At 45.9% G+C, this 21,961-nt stretch overlaps 1 protein-coding gene across 4 annotated transcripts in view; it reads left to right on the top strand.

Annotated features, from left to right (window-relative positions):
* NECAB2 (N-terminal EF-hand calcium binding protein 2) overlaps positions 1-21,961 on the top strand; it is a 91,069-nt gene that overhangs the window by 8,927 nt on the left and 60,181 nt on the right. Inside the window, exons 1-2 of one of the 4 annotated variants that reach the window (XM_032121578.1) lie at positions 5,255-5,502; positions 14,682-14,706. In XM_032121578.1, coding sequence (XP_031977469.1) covers positions 5,305-5,502; positions 14,682-14,706 — 223 coding nt within the window. In that variant the 5' untranslated portion in view covers positions 5,255-5,304. Of the gene's footprint in view, positions 1-5,254; positions 5,503-14,681; positions 14,707-21,961 lie in introns of those variants that run through there. The other 3 variants (XM_032121577.1, XM_032121579.1, XM_032121581.1) reach the window with 3 other exon arrangements.

The raw sequence follows: 21,961 nt of genomic DNA, 5'->3' as shown, positions 1-21,961 counted from the left end.
CCCTGCCCACTCTTGTTATGAAGAAGCTTGATAGCTCTGATCTCAACACATTCGCAGACACATTTCGACTATTAAAACAGTGCAGATTATCAGGTTTATGTTGTAATTGGGGAGGTTGGTTATGAAGAGGCGATATTTTATTTAGGTGCAATAACTGAAACATTTTTAAATTGGTGGTCATGCTCACACAAAGGTTTAGAGATCTGAAAGTCTGTAATTGTCCAGTTCCATGCGTTTCATACTGTTATATATGATCTGAAATGAGGTGTACTGGGCACAAGAAACAAAGGGTAATTTTGTAAGTGAAGAAGTAGATTAGCTTATTCCAGGGTCCTTAATAGTTCTGACCTCAACTACATATTGAAGGAGAAAATATTTTAGTCTGCTTTACATGAATGCTACTATAAGTAATAAAACTGCAAGAAACGTTACTGTAGCTCTTCCCTTCAAATCCACAATCACGAGCTCTATCGAGCCAGTGGCCTTTAACTTTAATCAAGGGTGTGCTAATTTGGGTGTTAAATGTTCATTTCCTCAATTACCAAAACAACAGAGCTAAGTAATGTCCCTTAATAGCCAACACCAAAACAAAACCAGCCGCCACCCTCTGAATTTATTTAGCAGCCATCAGCAGACGGTCTTTAGCCACTGTTTGCCTACATTCCTGCACCTCAGAATAACTAAAAGGCTATAATATTATTCGGGTTTTGAGGTGTCCACTGAATGGTGGCAGGATCCCTGGGGACTGAAGGCCATGTCTGGAGCTGATGTGGGGGCCCCAGCCCAGGTGTCCTGAATTTTTCAGGCTGCCCAACCCAGTCAGGAGCTGTGCTGCTGCTGAGGGGTTTGGAGAAGCCACACAGCTCCTAGGCCTTCTCCAGGATGAGCTTGTGTGTGTCTTGGAAGGTGAGTCTCTTATGAATTAGAGCTTTGTTTTTTATTTTATTTTCAAAAATTGTTTTTTTCTTAGGGTGACAAATTCTCATATTTCTCTGGAGAACCCCCTCAGAGCTCTGGGGAAGTCAGGACTTCTGAGAGCTGTGATGTCCTAATGCTGTATGAGTTTTATTTAATGGTGAGGTTAGTCCCTGTAATTCCTGTTTACCAGGTTTCCTGGATATCTCTGCCTTTAGGATAATGAGCAACAATAACCAGAACTCTCCAGCTGTGCCTGGTCTCCATTTGCAGCTGTTGGGTGCATTGGGTGGGCTGAGTAATTCCTCAAGAAAGATCAGGCTCTCTCATCTTGTGCTGGACCTGCCTGCTCCCCCCTTGGCTGCAGTGCTGGCTGGTCCTGGAGTGGGAGGCATGTTTGGATGCAGGACTACTTGAAAAGAGAGGTTTTTGTCTCGTTAGGGTAACTATGGTTGGAAGACACTCTGGAGGTATTCAAAGTATAAGTCCACATCTTGTCTTAAACAAGAATTCGGCTCTTTAAGATCAACCTGACATAAAATGGTGCATTTGAAGCTTTTACAATCCCTGATTGCAGGGCCCGAGTCAGAAACCTGTGATCCCAGGGACTGAGGTGAACTTGATACTTCTTTAGTGTGTGGGCAAGCTGTGTTACCGAACCATGAGCTCAGCTCCTTTCAGCTTGAAGAGGGGAGGGGGTTTGTTGTGTTTTTAGGAGTTAACACACTGCACGTGGACGTGGTCTCCCTGTATCTTCTTCAGCTCAGACTGGTGAGTTACCATGGTGCTGTTGGCAGTGTGACATTTTCAAGCTGGGATATACAGTTTTTTATAGAATCACCTGGTGATTACATGCTGCATTATAATAAACATAAGTTAATAGAGGGACTAAAGTGTCATTTCAGCTTCCAGGCTGGGCAAACAAGGTTGCTCTGCCAAATTCCCATCTCTCTGACAGGGTTGCCATTTCCTCTTCCTGCCATTGAACTGTTGCATTAACCTCAATCCCTCAGTCATTAGTAAATAATAGTAAGCTGTACGTGACATTTTGCACCAAGCAAGGCTGCAGGTCCTGCCTGTTGGAAGTTTTTAATTAAATAAAGCTGCCTGCTGTGGGCAGAGGGATGGGGGGAGAAGGCAGAATTCAAAGGGGAGATGAAAGCTGCTGCCTCTGCCTCCCACGCTGGGGTGTGGGCAGGACTTTTGCTCCTCTTGGACCTTTCCTTCAGAGGAGCCCTTGTGTTTTTCAGATGGCCTCTCATCTGAAATTACAGCACATGGTTTGTGCATTTGCTCCAAGTCTTTCTGGAAGTCACTGGAAAATACTGGATGTACCACCTGAATAAGCCCCATATGAAATCTGGTAGAGCAAACATTGTCAGTGGTAGCAGTAAGCCAGTGTTTGTGGCTTACTGCCACCAGAAGCTGAGCTCCAGGCCCACCAGGCAAAAAGCATTGTCAGGTCAACATCAGACTTGAAACTGGACTGGCAAAAGTCTTTTTCTGAGATCTCAGAGTTTCTGAACTTGGAGCTGGGAGTGAGAGAGAATAGGTCTGATCTCTCACAGTCTTCAACAACCTTCCTGTCCAACTGATCCATCATTTATAACACTGTAGAGGTCTGGAACAACGCGTGTGTCCAGCCAGCGCAGCAGTGGGGAGGCTCAGTGTTAAATGTTGGGGCAGGGAAGGTGGAGCAGCAGCTGCTGCCTTTCCCCTGCAGCTCTCCCTTCCTCTGCCAGGCAGGGCTGGAGCTCTCTGCCTGCAGCACAGCGTGAGGAGCAAAATGCCAGCGGGTCTGGGACTGTGCTGCACGCTGGGCTCTGCTGTCCTTGGGCACCACATGGCCTGACCACGCTGAGCCTACCAGAACGTGTAATTAATGCTTGCTGCTTTCCCAGGGATGCACTTTGCCTGCATTTAACTGTGCCTGTTGGTTGCATTCTCTCTCTTCTCTCTATTTATTCCTATGCCACTCAGCATCTGCATTATGGATAAAGCTTTCAGGGCAGCCAGTGGCTGCTGGTGGTCCTGCTCTCTCCACCTTTAATTAAAGAGCAATAAGTGTGCTGGATGTCCAGGAGCTGCAGCTAAAGAGTCAAGTAAATCCTGATGTTTCCACTTGTCCATCACTTGTTTGGTTTCTTCTTCTGGCCCTGGTTGATGGCTGCTTGCCGGGGTCAGTGCCATGACCAGACACACAGGATGGTGGGAGAGGTTGGCAGAGCCCTGATGCCTTGGCTGCAGTTGTGTTTATTTGCACAGGACAAGCAGTGTCCCATCTCCCTTGGCAGGAAGCAGGGGATGAATTTTGGCACACAGAGTTCAACATGAGGTCTGTGCCTCTGCCCTCAGCTGTGCTGTGGCACGGGCTGGCACCAGCATATGCCTTGAGGGTTGCTCTGTTTCCTCATTTCCTCACCTGGCTCAGATAAGTAGTAACAGTCTCCCACTTTTTCCTCAAAGAGAGACTTCAGCCTTATGGGAACTTGGAAACAGCCCTGAGCAGCACAGCCCAGTACAAGTTATTGGCTTCTTCCTAATGTGAATGGCAGAATTTTTTTCTATCTAAATCTATTTAGTATGAAAAATGAGTATTCAAATGTCATAGAGTTGGTTTTGACAGTAGCAAGAACTGTTTTTGACAAAAGCACAGGAATAACCCAAAAATTCAAATCCAAGTAGTGAATCTTCATGGTAAATAGAAAGGAAAATTCAAAGAACCTTATTTCTAAATTTGTTCAGTCAATAGTTTTAATTAGCAAGCATATATAGTAATCCTAAACTGGGTGTGATCAATCCAGTCTGAAGCAGCCATTTAGTGGAGGGATGTCTAAAGGAGAAAGAAGGACGTGAATAATCTGAGCACTGTACAAGTACAAAAGAGCAGAGTAGTTCTGACTGTGAGGGGTACAGGAGATTGGCACCACTTCATGGCAAGGAGGACAAAATATTTCTTGGCTTCTCTTTGCTGTGAGGTGCGAATGCGAATTGAGTGGTGGTTGGGTTGTACACCAGCCTGCTCTGAGCATCCCCATGAATGAACACAAAGCCATTGAAGTGCTCCACACAGCCTCCATGAACCAACACAAAACCCCTGAAGTTCCTCTGTTTTCCCTCATGAATTTTGTGTTGCTGGAGAAGGAAACCCTGAAAGGCAAGAGCTTGGTGAAAGAGGGGCTCAGCCTTTGGGTGTCCTGACCTACTGCTAGGCTTCTCTGTGCCCCATTTGTTTAAAAGCCTTTCAAGAGCTTCCAGCTATTATCCATGTAATCCAGCAGAAAGGACTGGGCTCCCACTCACTTTTCTTTGAGCAGCAGCTGAGAGGGAAATGCACATTCCCCACCTGTCACCTCAAACACAGAAGTTTCACCCTAATTTACCTGAATAAAGATGGGTGGTTAGAAGAAGCAGCTAAATAATTCCTCCAGGTAGGCTTTTCTGAGGGTCTGGGTTCTGGTGAACTGCAATGTGTAAGCTCTGTTGAAAGAAATCATTTACTGCTGTTTGCTTCACTTAAAGCAGTGGTTGGTCAGGCCTTTTGGAGCGATCCTGCTGTTGGTTGGAGGCACAGGACTCAGTGTGGGAAGCATGCAATGCTTGCAGGTGGTGCTGAGCATGCTGGCTCCTGTGACAGGGGTTTTCAAATCTGGGGACATGGCCCTGGTGGGTCATGAAGTCCTCTGGAGCTGCCTGGAGAGGCTCTGGATGTCGCATGTGGCTACTCCAGAACTCTGGGGAAACCTCCAAGTGTGACTGAGTCTGAGCTCTCCTGCTTTGGTGCCTTCCTGGGTTTGAACTCAAACTGTGGGAGCTCAAGTGTGGAGTGGGAAATGAAATTATTTAGTGCCATTTTGTCCAGAAGTCTTATTGCCTTTACTGCAAGTCTACATCATGACCTGTGAGGCTGAGCACAGGAGTATCTCAAAGGAATATCCTCACAATACAGAATTACAGGGCTAGGAATATTTTCCAGATGAGCACTGTGGTTACTGCTGTAGCCACAGATGTGGCAATACCCCACCTGGAATCACTGACTATTCATTGAATAGGGGATTTTTGGAGTAGGGATAGGGGTTTAGGGGCAAGTTTTATTTTCCAGCAACGAAGAGTTGCTAACATCTGTTGTGGGGGTAGAGAGGCTGTAGAGGGGAGAGAACATGGATATAGTCTTGTCAGACATAAAATGCCTAGAAGGGTGGTTTGTGTTGGAGCCCGGGGGGCTGACCTACCCCCACCCCAAAAGTCCCCCCTTGCTCTTCGGGCAGCATCCCCCGCGGGTCCCCCCGCGGACCCGCCCGCTGCCCGCCGAGCGGCTGTGGGAGGAGGAGAAGGAGGAGGAGGAGAAGGAGGGGGAGTCCCGGCGGCGGGATGAGGCCGGGCTGAGCGATGTGCGAGCAGGCAGCGCGGTACTGCCGGGCCGGGGTGCAGAAGCTGCTGCGGAAGCCGGCGCCGGCGCTGCGCGGGCTGGACGGGCTGCTGCGCTGGGCGGCCTGCAGGATGGGCGACAAGGGCCTCGCCGAGCGGGAGCTGCTCGCCCCGGGCGCCGCCGCCGCCCAGAGGAAGGGCACCTCCGTCATCCTCGATGTGAGTGTTCCCTGCATCCCGCGTCCCGGCTCCTGCCTCCCCCCGCCCGCGTCGCGCACCGCCTCGGGAGCGGGGATGTTCCTCTCGTCCTGCGCTCCCTGGACCGGCGGGCACGGGCTGGACCCCGGGTCTTGCAGTCCCCAGTTGGGTGGGTGTGGGTGTCCAGCATCCTCTTGCCCTTGTCCCGCACCCACTCAAGCCCCTCGGGATCCGCCGGTGTTTCCCAGGTCCAGCATCTCCCGGACCAGCTGGGCAAGAGGCTGCAGCCCGGCTTCTCTGCTTCCCTGCAAGCACAGGCTGCACGGGCACGGGGTGCACCCCGGACCTGCATCCCGCGAACAGCTTGGCATCAGGGTTATTTCTCGGATTCTGGGAATGGCATGCGGAGCAGGTCCTGCATCTCTCGGGCTGGTTGGACGTAGGGGTGTCCAGAATCAGCAACCCCTTTCCAGATCCTCCTGCACTGCCTGGGGCAGGAGGTTGCAGCCCGGGTCTGGCACCCACTTGTCCAGATGCTGCACCTACTAGATTGTCAGGGCAGCCTGGGTCCCATGTCCCCTTGCCCTGCACTCTCTGGGACAGCTGGGAAGAAGCTGCACCTTGGTTCTGCATATTCTGCACTGGGCTGGGCATGGGGTGCAGTCCTGGATCCTGTACCTCCATTCCTGAGTCCTGCACCTTTTTTTTACAGGCTGGGCATGGAGATGTAGCTTGTATCCTTCACCTCCTTGCCAGGATCCTGAACTCTCTGGGCTGGCTGGGCACTGGGGTGCACCCTGTTTCCTGCACGCTCTGAACAGGCTGAGCGTGGGTGTGCACCCCAGGTTCTGCAGCCTTTTTCCCAGGTCCTGCATCCCCTCGACCAGCTGGGATGAGGATGCTCTGTAGATCCTTAATCCTGGTTTGGGGGGGACTGGTAGGGATGTGCTTAGTGCCTCGATTGCTGTATTTTTAGACTTTCTGATTAGGGAGCTAACGAGGCTGTTTGCACTTAAATCAATTGGGAGAATGGGGTGGAATCAGCCAGAGTGCAAATGGTGTAATTACAGTCTTTCTGCAGTATCCAGTAATTAAACACATAGATCCTCTGTTTTGCTATCTCCTAGCTAAAAAAAAAAAAAAAAAAAAAAAAAGTAGTGAAAGCAAAAATAAACTACTGAGGCATTGGCTGTAGTAAAGGATAACTCATGCTCTCTCACAGATAGGATAGGCAGTAGTAGCTCTTCCAGGCAAGCCCTTGCATTTTGCAAATAATTTGCTGAACCCGTAGGCATTGCCATGGGCTGGAGAGTCCGAAACTCATTCCATCCCTGAGCACCCTGAGCTGAAAGGCATTTTGGTTCCCTGAGGCACCATTGTCTCCAGTGGGTTACCAAAAGCAGGTCAGAGCGCAGAGCACTTGAAGGATGACCCTGCCGAGTGGAAGGGGCTGGCAGGGGGCAGCTGCAGGCTGGGGGAATGAGCTTCCAGGGAAAACAGAGGATGAGTGCAACTCACACCATTATGTCTTTTAAGTTAACTTGTTCGGGGGGGAGTTCCTGGGGTTTTTCCCAATTTTTGTTGGATTGTTTTGGTTTGTTTTGTTTTTCAATCTGCCCTGAAATTGCCAAAATTTCACAACAATTTGGAAATCTGAGTTTCAGAGCATAAATGCAATTAGGAAGCAAAATTCATACATTAAATTTATGTATGAGGTTTCTTTAGTTAGGAGTGTTTTGCCACCAAAATGATATCTTATCCATTCGATTTTACTATCTTTAAGTGATTTTTTTTCCACTTTGAGGTTTGAGCTTAGGAAAAGAGACATGAACTTTCAGAATGGGAAACACAGTAGAGCATTGTATTATTTCAGTGGGAAGTACAATAGAGCTGGGTGTGCAGCTCCTGATCATTTTTCCCTTTCACAATGGTACTGGGAGCCCTTTCTCACCTGCTGAAAGTAGAAATGCATTCTGGAAATGTAAGATTTGAGGGTTTAGGGGTTTTTTTCCCCTCCTTCCCTAGAACTTGATTTTTTCCTTTTTCTCCAGGGACAATAGGAATGCCAATTGAAGCTGTAGCTTCACTGTAATGGGCTCTTCAAGTGCACTGCAAGACCCCCCTTTCATACAAAGGGTTTAAACACAGGAACACGTATTTAGCTTAATTTTCACACATTAGCATGAAAGTAACAGGCAGCCCGCTGAACGCTCAAGGATGGTAACCTGTTTTCCATCTAACTCTTCACATTTTTGCTGATGGATGTGCTGGGGAAGCAGTGAGTCCCAGCCACGCAGCAGTGCAGCTTCTCGGTGGGGGAGGATGAAGCAAAAGACCTGTAAGATTTTATGTTTAGCTAACACGTTTTCATGAGCTGGTGTGCTATGTAGGCAGGTCCTTGGGGGCTGGGGAAGGAGGGGAAAGCTTGGGTTTGGTTATGAATTAGATAAAATGGCTCTGACACTAATAGTATCTTAGTCACGTCTTCCTCTTCTGGCTTCCTTTTAATTCATCCATCCCCAGTGTTCTTGTTCTGACTCCTCCATGAGAGTGGCTGGTGTGTCAGAACGAAGTTCCCTGTGTTCTTTCCACCAAAGAGACACAACTGTGGTGTTGTGGGGCAAAACTGAGGGCTGAAGAACAACAAAACGCAACAAGGGGGTAAGATGTCTTCTGCCAACAACCTGGCTACTGCCACTTGGAAGATGAATCTTAACGTTGGGCTGGCTTCGATGTTTTTCTTTTATTTTGCCTCTGGCCTTTTAGGTAACGGATTAAAAAAGGTTGAATTATGTTTACTAGTTCAACTCAAAGCTATAGGTTTCCAAATGTAAAAGTAGCTGAAGTTGCAGATTTTTACCAGAACCCTGGTAAAAATCTAATGAAGATACTTAAGTCCTAAGCATTACCAAAAATAGGCAGCAAGTAAAACCATGAAATGAGAGATGCTCTTTAGTGATGGTAGTGGAACAAGTGGAGGTGATGTGTCACTCTAGGAACCAGGAAAACATCACTTTGAATTGAATGGTCAGCTCTTACGACATTGGTCAAATCATCATAAGGGGTTGGGATTGAGCAAGGGGTCTGTACCCATCCTGTGCCCACCCTCAGGTGCCTTCTCTGGGTCTGCTCCAGCTGCAAGAGCCCAAGACTCAGGGCTGGCAGCATGTGCAATCTGCTGCAGGTATTCCCACTCACACCAGACACTGTGGGTGGACACTGGATATCCAATGCTTTCTGCACCCATGAGGACAAACTCCCTTTATTAAAAACTGTCACAGTGCTGCTCCAATCCACATGTGGAGATGGTGGCATTTCCAGTCAAGAAAAAATCCTCAATGTCACAACACTTATGAAGGAGGATGTATTATGTGGGTGTATATTCTCTGTGGCTAAGCCAGTGTGAGATCGTATTTGCTGAGCGTGGATGAGTGCACGTGCAATACAGAGCTGAGGTGGATACCTCTCAAGGCATAGGAAATGTCTGGGCAGGTATTGTTCTGTCTGGGAGTACTTCAGAGCTGGCTGACAAACTGTCCTTGCTCATCTCTTCCTGCCTTCCTGTCACTGCCAAAAGCCTGTGTTGACAGCAGAGGTGTGAACTCCAGAGCATGTGAGGCCTGGCCAGTCACAGCAGCTGCAAGTGAAGATGCTCCATCTGGTTCACAGCTCATCTCCTGCTTGGCATCTAAAGTAGGGATCAGCCTTGGCTATGGGTGAGCATCCCCACGGCAGGACTGTGAGCCCCAAGCAGCACTGGCCTCCCTGCCTCCTTTCTTGCCAATGGGGACTAAATGCATTGATTTTTGGCTTTATTTTAAACACTCCTGAAGAATACAGTTCCATGCATTGCAGGTCAGATGAAGCTTTCTGCTTTATCTACCCTGTATTTTGCTAAAAACTAATTTTGGCCCAGATCTGACTTTTTAATTCTTTGACAGGGTCAGAAAGATACTTTCAAATCCATCTCTCCTTCTTATGGCTTCTCTTTCACCCTCTCTTATGTGGCCAAACCTTGTTTGTGCTTCTTCAGCCCCATGGGATTGAGTGAGGTGTCCGGATAGAAGATACAGAGAGTTTGATTTGTGCCAATGGTGCATTTCCAAACATAGATCCAGAACCGCCAGTTTTCCAACTGTTTTGTCAACAACAGGATTTCCAATGCAGTCCTTAACAGCAAGGCTCTTGCAGCCACAGGAATCCCAGGAATCCCTTCTCAATCTCTTCTGTTTTGATCTTTTTCCTTCTGTTTTCGTTTTGTTTGTTGGGATTTTTTTTTAAAGGTTGGTTCATTCCCCTTCATTTGTCCTTGTTTACCTTCTCACTTTGAGTGAACTATTTCAGAGGGCTATTTTCCTCCTCCTTAATCCTCTCTTTGTGAAATCTATGGTTTGATATTGCTCCCTTGAGACGTGCCTGCAGGCACAGCTGGAGAGGAGGGCCAGGGCAGGCCAGGCTCTCTTCGTTCAGGAATTGCTCACTGCAAGGTACATAATCACACAGGAGAATCCATCCTGCTCTCCTCTGATCTTCAGGGCTTTGGAAATGGGTGCTTGAAATGAAGCTGAACGGAAAAGTAACTTCTAGTGCTGAACATCAGCAGGTCAGAACATCAGATGCTACTCTTACCTTTCTTGTGCAACTTTTATTTAGGACAGCTAGGTAAAGTCTAAAGAGAAGGTAGGAGTGAAAGCAGAGGCTGGGACATGGTGTCAGCTGCTCTTCTCTTGGGGAGGAAGGGAAAAAGAAGAAAGATTGCTTTGAAGTGCGAAAATGCCCAGAGACCTGGAGTTCTGCAGCAGCCTTGTTTTGTGGGGAACCACTGCAGATGGGACAGTATTTCCACACCAATGGCATATTCCTTACTGAAACACCAAAATAAAGCCTTTCTCCTTGCACAGGGAATGCTCATTAGCCTGAGAATGTCTAAGAAGATAGTCCAAAGTGACATTCATTCGTTATTTTCTCACATTATTGCCAGAAGGAGCAACAGAGTGAGGCTGTAGGAAAGGAAATTTCTTCTGATACCTCAAGTTAGAGAACTTAAGGCCATACCTGATGTAAAACCTTTTCTCCAAAGGAAGTGTCAAGACTTGTAGGGCGAGGAGCAGAAAGAAAGAACGGAATGCAGGAATACAGTAAGAGGATTAATAACTTTTTTAGGTCTTTGTGGGTCTCTGGATGCCTTCTCATCCATAGGCTTTCCTCATGCATGAGACATGATTATGTTTGTCCTCAATTCTGCACCCAGATTATGGTGGAAAACAAAATTTCAGCTCTGCTGCATTCTATTTTAAATCAACATCATATTAACCTGGTGAAGGGATAATAAACTCCACAAACCTGTAATAATTCTTGGGCTTCTTAGGGGAGTGCTTTTGTGAATGTAATAAAACTTGTGAGAAAACCTTCATTAAGCAGCCTCCAGTGTGGCATGTTCTCATCCAGGAGCTTTGAGAAGGCAGAACTAAATGTTTAAATTTGAAGCCATCATTTTGTTTTCAAGTTTATTATTACCACCAGAGTTTTGAATTGCTTACTTCTGGCAGTCAAATATCTGTAGTAGCCATTTGAGAGTACGGCAAAAACATATATTTAGAGAAAACCTGTTGGAAATCTTGACACAAGTTCTTTGCTCTAGAGAAAATAGTGTTTATATTCATCTAAACCTCTGGTAAATGTGTTAAGTACGCACAGGCAGCAAACTGCATGCATTGCCTGTATAAATCCTATTAAATGGCTTAATGCCCATATTGTGGGCATCCTGTGGGCTCGCTGTGTGACTTAGCCTGTGCTTCAGGAGCTTTGCTTAACAGCCTCAAAGCACAGCTGATGGGGGACATGGTTGCTGCAGTACTTGAAGTGGATAATTTCTCATTTACCCTCTGAAATCCGTGCGTTGTCCCGACGATTGGAGAACTGGAGGTGATGGAGCAGAAAGAGCATCCCTGGTCAGGCTGAGCAGCGCGGCGGCTCCTGCTCCGTGAGCCCCGTGCCCGTGGGGATGTTCCTTGGCCGGCTGCAGGCACAGGAAGGCAATTGCTGCTGGGGCCTGGCAGGACAGGGCACTTCTCCATCCATATTTCATTACCTCCTCTCTCGCTGACCTCCAGGGCTGCTGCTTGACTAAGTCTAAGTGACTTTGCTGCTGAGTGAGGATGTCAGCAATGGAGCTGCTGGGAGCCTGCAGAGCGGCTGCGGGTTGGATGGGCTTTGCAGCCTCTGTGCTGGAGATGACGCAGCATCCTGACTTGTATCCCCTTCTTCTGGAGCTGGTGGGAGCTGTCCCTGCCCCTGGCTCCCTGGGAGCCTGGCACCTTTGTGGGTTTGCTTTCTGGCCCATAGGGGAGCTGTGGGGGGCTGTGGTTTCCCTTCCATCCCCAGATCTTACACCTTTCCCTTATGGAAAGCCCCCCACCTCTTTCCCGCAGTGGAACAACTAATCCAAGACCTGAGCAGAGGGTGTCTTTGGGCTGTGTGGGGGAGGGCACTCTTCTTTGCTGACCTAGAACATAAATCCTGGGTCTTCACAGCAGCAGCATTTTTGGCAGCGCTGCCAAGCTATCACAGACTATATTACATCTTTATCAGCCTCCCGATGCTCATTCCAGTGTTCATACCTTGATGCAGTGCCTGCCTGTGCTGACAGATGACTTTGTCTTAAATTGTTTTTTCCCTCCAGGTGTCCCAGTTTAATTTTTTTTATGTGTGCAAATTGTAGGTGGTTCAATTAAGTTGAAAGAATAAATCCTGCTTATTAGCAATTACAAAACCAAGCAGCTTGGTCCTGTAGAATAAACTTTGATAAGTAACAGAGCCGATGTGATCTTTCATCAACACATTCATTTACAAATAGTCATACTTTAGGGAGTATCTGGGAGAGTTAAAGCCCTAAAATGTTCACTTAGTGGAGCTGGATAAAAATACTTCAATTTCTAAACATTTCTTCCATTTCTTAATTTATTTTTTTTCCTGTTGCTCCAAGTATTCCTTGCAAGGTTAACAGCTGTGTGGAGCAGAACACGGCACGTTGAGCCTTTCTCCCTTTTTAATCTACATTTTACCTATTGGTTTTGCCTTTCCATTCTCCCTCTGCCAGCTGTGCTTAGTGGGATGGTGATCTCTCAAGGGACCTTAAAACAGGCATTGCTGCTTCTGTGTTAGACTGGCTGTAATACCTTGGTTTGAAAGCAGTGGGAAGAGCAACAGAAGGATGTATTGATGAAAGAAAAAGCCCAGAAATAATCAACATCCAGGAAGAGAAGTACATCATCTGGAGGTGCTCATGAGGAGTGAGGATTTGGGGTGTCCAAGCCATGAAAAGAGGAATATCTCATGCAGTGGGCAGGGCATACTGAGCACAGGTGAGGGCTATTTGCTAAAGCCACACAGCTTGCTGGGATCCTGCTGGGATTTATTCCTTCTTCCCATAGACAAGACATGACTGGCTGGCCTTTTAAAAGCCATATTTAACTTCAGTGAAATCTGTAAGTATGGAGAGAGGTAGGATTTCCCCCCCCCCAAGAAATTTCTAATTGCTCTAAAAAAATGGAGGTCAGCACAAGAGGAGTTTTGATGTGCTCACAAGCTGTAACCCTTGTAGGCAGTTTCCATGACTCCCAACACTTTGGTTTGGCTCAGGCAGAGGGGTTTTGCCTCTGCTGAAGTACACCAGAAAGTCCTGCTTTGACTCTGCCCCAGGCTGCATAGCCTCACAAGAACTTTGGACAAAAGAATGATTAATGTTCCTTAATTAAGCCATATTCAGTGAAATAGCATATTCTGCAATTCAATTTGTCTCTTGGGGTTCTTGTTTTGTGCAGCAGTTTCTCTTCTGATATTTTATTTTTTTAATGGTTTTGTGACCCAGAAAATATGAGATTCTATTTTACGGCTGACTCTGATCTGTCTTGCTGGTGCTTTTATTCCCTCCTCAGGGAAATTCCTTTGTACAACTAAAATCTCTGCTCTTGCTCAAATTAATAGGGTCAGGCCTGAAGAGATGATGAGAATATTTTACCTTTTCTGCCCATGTTAATTTTTTGGTAATTTATGACCTGTGGTAGTGGCCATTTTCGGCAGGAACCTGTAAGGTTCCAGCCTTCACACAAGCCTTTTACTATTAATTGCATTGTGTTGGCAAAGACAGTAGAGTAGAACAGCACAGCCCTGGAGAAGTAGATGAAGGATGTAACTTAGGCACACAGAAGTCATGCAAGACACAAGAAGGATGCCAGCTCAGCTTTGAAAGGCTGACAAAGAAGAAGTTATGCAAAACAAAGATATTGCATTTAAGTCAAAAGTGGGGGATGAGGAACAGCCACCTAAAAACGACATCAAACATTGAAGACAGACCCCAAAGATCCGTATGAGAACTTCTGATAAGGGTGTGAATATGTAAAATAAAGCAACCATATGCATCAAGTAAGTGAGGACAGCTAATGAATGTGTAACCAGTGTGTATGATAAAAACTCTGCTTACCCAACACTCGATTAGAGGAAGGACCCCCGAAGTGACCAGCTGATTTTGGTATCAGTATTAGGGGACTGTTCCTCAGAGGAGGCCAGTGAGAAAAATAGCAGTTATTTCTGCCCTCCTTCTCCCCAGCAAGTTCTACAATACTACACATTATTGCAATTTTTTTCCTTCTGAAATGGCTATTTGATTCCTCTCTGTAGGCTGTTCCTCTACACTGTAGTTTTAAGGCTAAATATAATCTCCTTCCCACGCAGGAGACTTGCTTTTTAAAAAATTGTTGTAAATAATTTTTCTTTCACAAGTGCAGAGCTGTGAAACTTGGTTTAAGAGATTTTATTGACTCCAGAGAAATTGTCTGGACTGGCTGCATGGCTGTTGTAATTTTTTTAGTGTGTATTTTTCTGGTGTTGGATCCATGGTTTCAGCTTTCTTAAGTGAGGGAGGTGCTGGAGGGCTGAAAGCATTTCCACCAGTTATCCCAGAGGCAACCATGCTGGTACTGTACCTGGCAGTGGTTGTCCATCAAGTTGCTCTGGGGGAGATCAGCTGAGTCTTGGAAAGGGTGAGCTCAGTGAAGCACCTGAATTGGGTCTTGAGGGGTTGGAGCGCTTGAACCTGTCCTGTGGGGGGGGCTGAACGTGGTCCTGGTGCAAAGGGCTTCACTCCCTCGTGTTGGACAACATAGTAAACATGTTTCTCTCTCTCTATCTTTCAATTCTAGATTTTCAGAAGAGCTGACAAAAATGGTAAGTCTGTGAATTCATGCTTCACATTTCCTGATTGGACTATTGTCAGTATTACCATTTTTCCTGGTAGTAACATCCAAATGTTTAAATGTTATTCAGTTTACTTGGTCTGATGCTGATACAGTCAAAACATCAGAAAAGGTTTCATTACTTTTTTGGAAAAGATATTCTTAGAGCAGAAGTGAAACTGGTGTGCAAGTTGGCATGGCAGAATCCACCAGATTTAGTGCAATTTCACAAAAACAATATAAAAATAAATCACAGGTAAGTGGTAAATGAGGATCCACCCCTTGGTAATCTTGAAGTAGCTTTGAAAAGCAGACCTAACTTGTGAATATTAATAATTTGGTCCCTGAGGGACTGGGCCCACACATCAAAGGGCAACACATACTGATGTTCCTTTCAGTCTGTGCCTGTGGAAAGCTGAACACCTGCACTGAGCCCAGCCAAGTCCTTACATGGGGAATAACATGGATGAGTCTTCATCAAAAGACTTGGAAGGAGGGAACTGGTAAAATAACAAGCTTAAGGAAAGAAATCAGTGGGTCCAATTCCAGGATCTTTTCCACCCTGAAAAGCTGTTAGATAAAATCCCAAGAGCTAGTATCTATTCTTTCCCTGTTGTACAAGAAGAAGATTAAATATGCATCAAAACTCTGTGTGTTTGCAGTGGGACATGTGGGAGGGTTGTGCAGAGGAGCACAGGGGAGAGTTTGTTTGTTCCCTTCCAGCTTTAAAGGAGGGACACCTGATCTCTGCAGGTGCCCATAGATGTGTATCCTTGCTGCCCCTGGGTAAGGAGGGTGCTGTCAGCTGGCTCACAAATAAGCAGTAAATGCCACGCAGCTGTGGGCACTTGGTTATGGCAACTGACATAGTAATGAGATATTGAAATTCATTGCTTAGAAAAGTTGAGCAGTTGTGTGATGCAAGGAGAGTGGAGAGGAAAAAATGAGTTTATGTTCTTGGCACCAGACTGACTGAGTTCAGAGATGGTGCTGGGCAGGTATTTGAACTGCTAAGGGTGGGAGCAGGGAGTGAGGAGACCAACACCACTGAGCACAGGCAGAGAAGGCAATTGCTCTTCTGAAATTTGTCCTGCCTCTCCTAATCCTTGACAGGCACTGCAGGGAGAACAGCTGGATCTCTCAAGAAAGGCCTGATGCTCTTTGATGAAGGAGCTATCTCCATCTCTGCTTATACTCTCACTGCTTGCAGTGCAGGTGACCTACAGCTACAGTGTTTGGGCAGCACAGCAGGCACTCTCCATGGGACTAATGCTGCCCTACCCTTTTTATGGAATCTGGAGGACAGACTGTCACAGAGCAGTCTGGAGTTAAGTGGCACCTCTACCCCCAGGCTGGCTCCTGCGAGGTGACACACTGAGCCTGTGTCAGTCTGGGCATCACTGCTCTCCAGTCCCTGGGAGCAGGGCTGTCTCTGTGATCCTGGGGCTGTCCTCTGAAGGACTGTACGTCCTGCAGTGATTCTCCTTATGTTTATTTAGATGCTGCTTTTTTCTTGACACAACACTAGCCTTGCTAGCCATGATGACCAGTTTCACCAGCCATTCATATTTGCTGAACTCTGGATAACAGAGTTTGCCACTCTTTGTAATTAGCTCAGTGTGTTCCTCTGCAACCTCTTAGGGTCACAGCTCCCCACAGCCCCTCTTCAGCCTCCTGCAGCTCACAGCAGCTGCTGCAGGAGATATGCAAGAATATTTCCCTTGATACAGCCTCTCTGGAAACTAGAGCTCAGAGGTTTCCAGAGCCAGAGGTAATATCTTTGTATTTAATATCCCTGAGGATCTCTTTTTCACAGTTTTCTCTTTGACATTCTGGACTTGAATTTATTGATTTGTTGAAATTCAGCCTATTCATGGCTTTATCTGTTACAGCTCCAAGGAACAGTGGAAGCGTCATTCTGCTGCTTTTATGTCTCACAGCAGGTGCTGTGCACAGCCCTCTGCAGAAGAATGAAAATCTCACACTTTCCTTTTTTTGTCAGAATCCCAGGATGGGGCTCTGAGCCCTGGACAGACTGTTAAAAACACAAGTCCACAGATTACCAAAATATTTTACTCTGTTAACATGCTTCTGTGGTCTCCACACCTGCAGAGGTTCCTGTCTGGCAGGGACCTTGCTGTTTCTAATTAACCAGCTGAGATGGATCATTATCCAGTGCTGTGTGATGGTGGCATACTGGGGAGAGAGCTCCCAGGGCAGGGAGTGCTGGCAGCTTTACCCAGAACTGGCAACTCTTGCTTTCCTCAGCTGTGCCAAAGCCACTCATACAGACCTGTGTAGGAACCCTACGGAAACAGGGCAGGGGAAGATCTGAGCAAAGCTTCTGCTCTCGACATCTAGTTGAACTAGAACATCTCATTTAACTTTTCCCATGCAGAGATCAGATGATTAGAGGGTCACCTAAAAGGCAAAGGAAGGGATTGTAAAATTAAGGAGTAATCTCATTTAATGTGCAGTAAAGAGGTCATAAATTTGGAAATCTTTTCAGCATCTTGATTTTTTTTTTTCCCCCAGCCTGGTAAAAATGGCACATATTGTGTTAAAGCAGCGTGGCTGGTTCAGACACAGTAACTATGGAGCCTGATTGTGTGAATTTAAGAGCATCTCCCTCCTCCTCCTTTCTTCCAAACCTTCTCCACATAAATTGTTAATTCATGTAAAATTGGATGTCCTTGCTGCAAGATGCTAAACCACGTTATTGCCCCTGCCATGTTCAGGTACTTGTACTTAGGTGATTTGATTCAGTGCCTACATGTACTAAAAGGCTGCTAATGAAGCAGCTCTTGCTTGTTAAAAGACATCTTGGTCTCCTGCTCCAGAGAAGTGAGATTCTGTCTATAATGAGCTAAGTTCCCAACCTTTTCCCCAGTGATAATATCAAGCAGCTGGATTTACAACTATCTACATGATAAACTCAGAAAATGGTCTGCATAAGACACCTGGAAATGCTGAGCACATTGGAGGTAACTGCATAAACTGACAAATGGTCTGAAAAAGGGAGAAGGGCTGGGGTGTAAGCTGGCAGTGAATAACTCAGCTCCAGTCATCCTTTGCAGGGGCATGGCTGTTAGTCATTCAAAATAATCTTTTTCTTTCGTGTAGGAGTGTTTTTCCTTTCTCTGCTAATAAATCCACCTACTGTCTTGTAATCCTCCCAGTCCCAGTAAACAATACTTAATCATTTAATTGGCATATGCTGGGAAAACTGAGGCATCTTATTTTAGGCTGGTGCAGCAGAGCTGTCAATCATCTGAGTTATCTACTGTGTACTTAATCCTCTCATTAGAAAGCTGCTAATCAATTAAATAGCCCAGGATTCCCTGTGAAAGATTAAAAGAGTTTTATTTTGACAGAAGAGCGCGTCTGCTAACAATTCATTATAGATATGCATCTTCCCCAAAACTGATGTTTTATCTGGAAATCTCCGACTCACTGCAGCTACCCAACCCCCATGCCCTGAGTGTAACTAAATGCCAAGTGCATCCAGCTTTAATCTGTGGTTTAGTTTGGTGGGTTTTGCTGTCATTATTAGATCCTGTTCATGGAAATGGTCATCAGTCTGACCTATCCATGGGTCTGACTTGCCAGGTAATGGGGGTTAGGTGGTTTCCTCTGGACCTCTGTCCTGGAAGATGAGAGATACAAAAGGAAATATGCCAAAAACTTGGCATATGGTTATAAAACACCTACAGAAAATGGCAGAAGGGGCTGGCAGTGGTGCAGTGTTTCACCTGATAGTGACCAGTGCTGAGTTAGTATTGTGGTTCAGTCAACCTGGCGTCTTCCTGTTGCTGCTGTCCTTGTGATTTCTGTACCAAGAATGAGCCCGAACTGTTCTGGTTCTCCCTTGAAACTATCATATCCAGAGAAGGTGTGGATGGGAATGAAGCCATTCAGCATATGCTGTCTTGAATAGGTTCTGTTATCAAAAATGAAATACAATGAAGTGTGAAGAAATCCAGAGTACAAATGCTGAGAGGAGGTTTCAGTGTTCAGTTGATCTGAAAGGCCTGTAGAGGACATAGCAGAGCTAATAAAGGATAAAAAACCAAAGCGTGAATGAAGCAGGAATTGGTGGTTGGAAAGGGCTTTTTGGTTAAGAGCCATGAGGGCAATGGCATTGTGCCCATTTCTATCCCAGTAGGGTTTGTCCTTCAAGTAGCTGCACACAGATATCTGTTAGTCACTTAAGAGCTCATTAAATGAGATTTATGCTGCTATTCTGTGTAAGGAGAGGTCTGCACATCCCTGTGTTACAAGTCTCATAGCAAATTACACTACAAACCACGGGGGGGCACAGAGAGAGCTCCTGGCAAGCAGGGAACATAAATAGCTTTGCCCATCAGCATCATAACAAACTGGCCAAGGAGCCTGGTCAGCTGCATGTGGGGTTGTGCCCTTGTGAGGAGAATAAGCTCTGCTGCTTACACATGAACTGGCAGTGCTGCTCTGCCCAGTGGCTTTGTGGCCATGGTGCCACTGCTGACCTCACAGGCCTCAAAAGTTGGAAAAAGGCAGAAAAACAAAACTAAGCAAATGAAAAGCTTCAGGTACATGCCTCAGCCCCAGCCTGAGATGTTCAAGAACTCAAGTTCTTCATAATGTTCAAGAAGGCCTGTCGTAAGCGTCACTTGAGTAGAAATCAGTCTTGTTAATCACCAGTACACAAAGGGAGTGAGGTTTCTCCCATGGATCATGTTTCTTGATGAAGGGATGGTGGTGGGAGAGCAGGCAGAGTCCTGGGCCTTCAGCAGCAGGAGAGGGCTGAATGAATCCTGGTGTAGTGGGTCTCCAAAAGAACACGCGAGTGAAGCTACCAGCAACTTCCAGCCTTTCACAAATGCTGTGTGTCTGTCCTCAGTGTCTTGTTTGTAGGCAGAGACAGTTCCTCTGAGGACTTTAGGGATCTGGGGAACTTGCAGTATGTTTAGTGGTAATAGCTCTCAAAGTCTCACCCACATTTTCCAGACACCACTTGGAGAAATTATTTTGACTCCCTCTAGTGAGCCTAAAGTAGGAAGAAATGGGTGTTTTGTCTGTGGATGTGCTTAGAGCTCAAATTCACAGCCACCAGACTCAGGTCATCATGTAAATGTTTCCTTTTCCTCCTTTCACTCTGAGAGTGCCCCTTGCTGATCTTGAGTTTAGTACAAAAATTGGGGCAAAATGGAGTGAAAGTGTCTCTTCAGTCCTGGCAGTGTGGGAGCACAGAGAAATTCACAGAGAGAGGGATGGAGAAAAGTATCACTGATGAGCAGATGGTCCAAAGACCCCGTTTTTAGCATGGTAATTGTCTACAAGTTGTTTTTAAAACTTGAAATACTTATCTTCCCCCTCCTCCCATGAATTTGAGGCCCTTTTAGAAAATACACTTGCAGGGGACTTGAATGGTGGTAAGCAACTTGGACTTTAATAACATGGCTTTCAAGGCATCAAGGAAGAAAATTAAAGCATTCTGATTTTGGCTGCTTTTACTGGATCTTAAAAAGATGCCAAGTTAGGGCACTGATATTTCCATATACATATAAACAGTATCGGCATAAAAAGACCCTGAACACCTCATAAGCCTCTTATTGCACACATAACTCTTCCTTCCACAGTCACAAGTCTTCACCTATGGTGAATTGTGCTTTTACTGAGAGCTCTTGGGTGTTTTGCAGTCCCTGCCTTAATGGGCTATCAGTCTTCAAAACCACTTATTTCTAGACCCAGGTAATTACCTTCTGCATGGCCACTGCTCCTCATGTGCTGGGAAAACCTTGAGCTATTCGTATCCTGCTGGTGCATCTAAATTAAGTCATTAGTTCTCAGTGAGAATATTTATAATTCTTGCATAACAAAACCAGTATTAGCAGCCACCCACATATAAGTAGAAAATTTCAGTGATGAATCAGGTTTTTTAAGTATGGATAAATCTGATAGGTTCTTCCATGACCAGATGATCAGTCTAAATGTATTTATCTTTGTCTTTTAAGTAAATAAAAAAAAGATTTGCATTTAGATAGTCTAGATTTCATGTGACAATCAAAAGGCACCTTGTAAGACTGCATAACGACCTTTATTTACAAGGAGAATGTTTGAATCTGCTTTCAGTTCTTTAGATTCCCGTATCACCCAAGCTCTCTCAGTTACCCTTCCAAGTCCTTGCAAAGTTCACAGCACGTGGTTTGGAAGGGATGACATCTGCTTAAACTGGGACGTGCTGGTCCCAAAATAATAAACAAACCTATCCATCAGATGATGAATTTTGAGATCATGTGGGAATTGTGAAAGGTGGCTGCTGGCCATGCTCCACAGGCTGTCATTAGATGTGTCCAGTACTTCTATCCACCCTTTACCACTATGAACCTAGGAAAAGATTCTGTGATTTGATTTTCATCATTGACTGATGAAAAGGCACTTTCCAGCTGCTCATGCCCTTTCAGGGATGCTTTTTTCATTCTTCAAAGATATGGGGGTATCTGGTGCATGCTGTGTGCAGCAGAAGTGAAGAACTGGGAGGTTTTAGGACCTGTTTTTCTTCTCATGTTACTTCTTGTTAACAAATTCATGTTAGAATCAAGGAGGGGGGAATTTTTTTTTTTTTTTTTTTTTTTGCTGGACTGTCTTGATTCTGCAGAGCAGACCTTGAATTGGGTGCACTGGATTAGCCCCTTTTAAACAACTGCACCCTCATGTGCTACAGGCTGAGTTATGCAGCAGCCTGGTTTAATCAGGGCCCACACGTGGTTTGCTTAGTGCAAGGCTTAAGCCAGAGAAGGTTTGAGCTGGGCAAGGTTTGGATTCAGTCCAGAAACTCCCCCAGGAACTCAAGCCAATGATGTGACAGTACATAAACTTTTATTTCCACAACATGCCCATATTCCACCTATTTCTGCACAGCAGCAATTTATGGCCCATCAGTGTCCAAAATTGTTATTTCTGTCCTGTTCCTAAAGCCTTTTCCTGCTGAGAGAACAGTCAACCAAAACAGAAAGTACTGTAAGATCCCTCATGGACAGTGGGCAATGGGGGCACTATTGGTCTCAGTGTGACCACCACATGTAGGGAATGGGATTGGGGGGATTATAATGAGCTGGGAATACTCCTCTGTTTAAAGAGTGCAACTGCCTTGCTGCCCCTTCAACTGGTATCTGATAGCTCAGGTACCTGACTGATACTGTGCAGAATGCCCTTTCCTCATTATTTAAGGTACTTTGCAGGTGGCCATCTCCTGTGTCCTTGCC

The sequence above is a fragment of the Corvus moneduloides genome, chromosome 12, assembly GCF_009650955.1.
Source record: "Corvus moneduloides isolate bCorMon1 chromosome 12, bCorMon1.pri, whole genome shotgun sequence".
Classification (NCBI taxonomy): Eukaryota; Metazoa; Chordata; class Aves; order Passeriformes; family Corvidae; genus Corvus; species Corvus moneduloides.
Note: the sequence above shows the minus strand (reverse complement) of the source record. Positions and strands in the feature narration are given on the sequence as shown.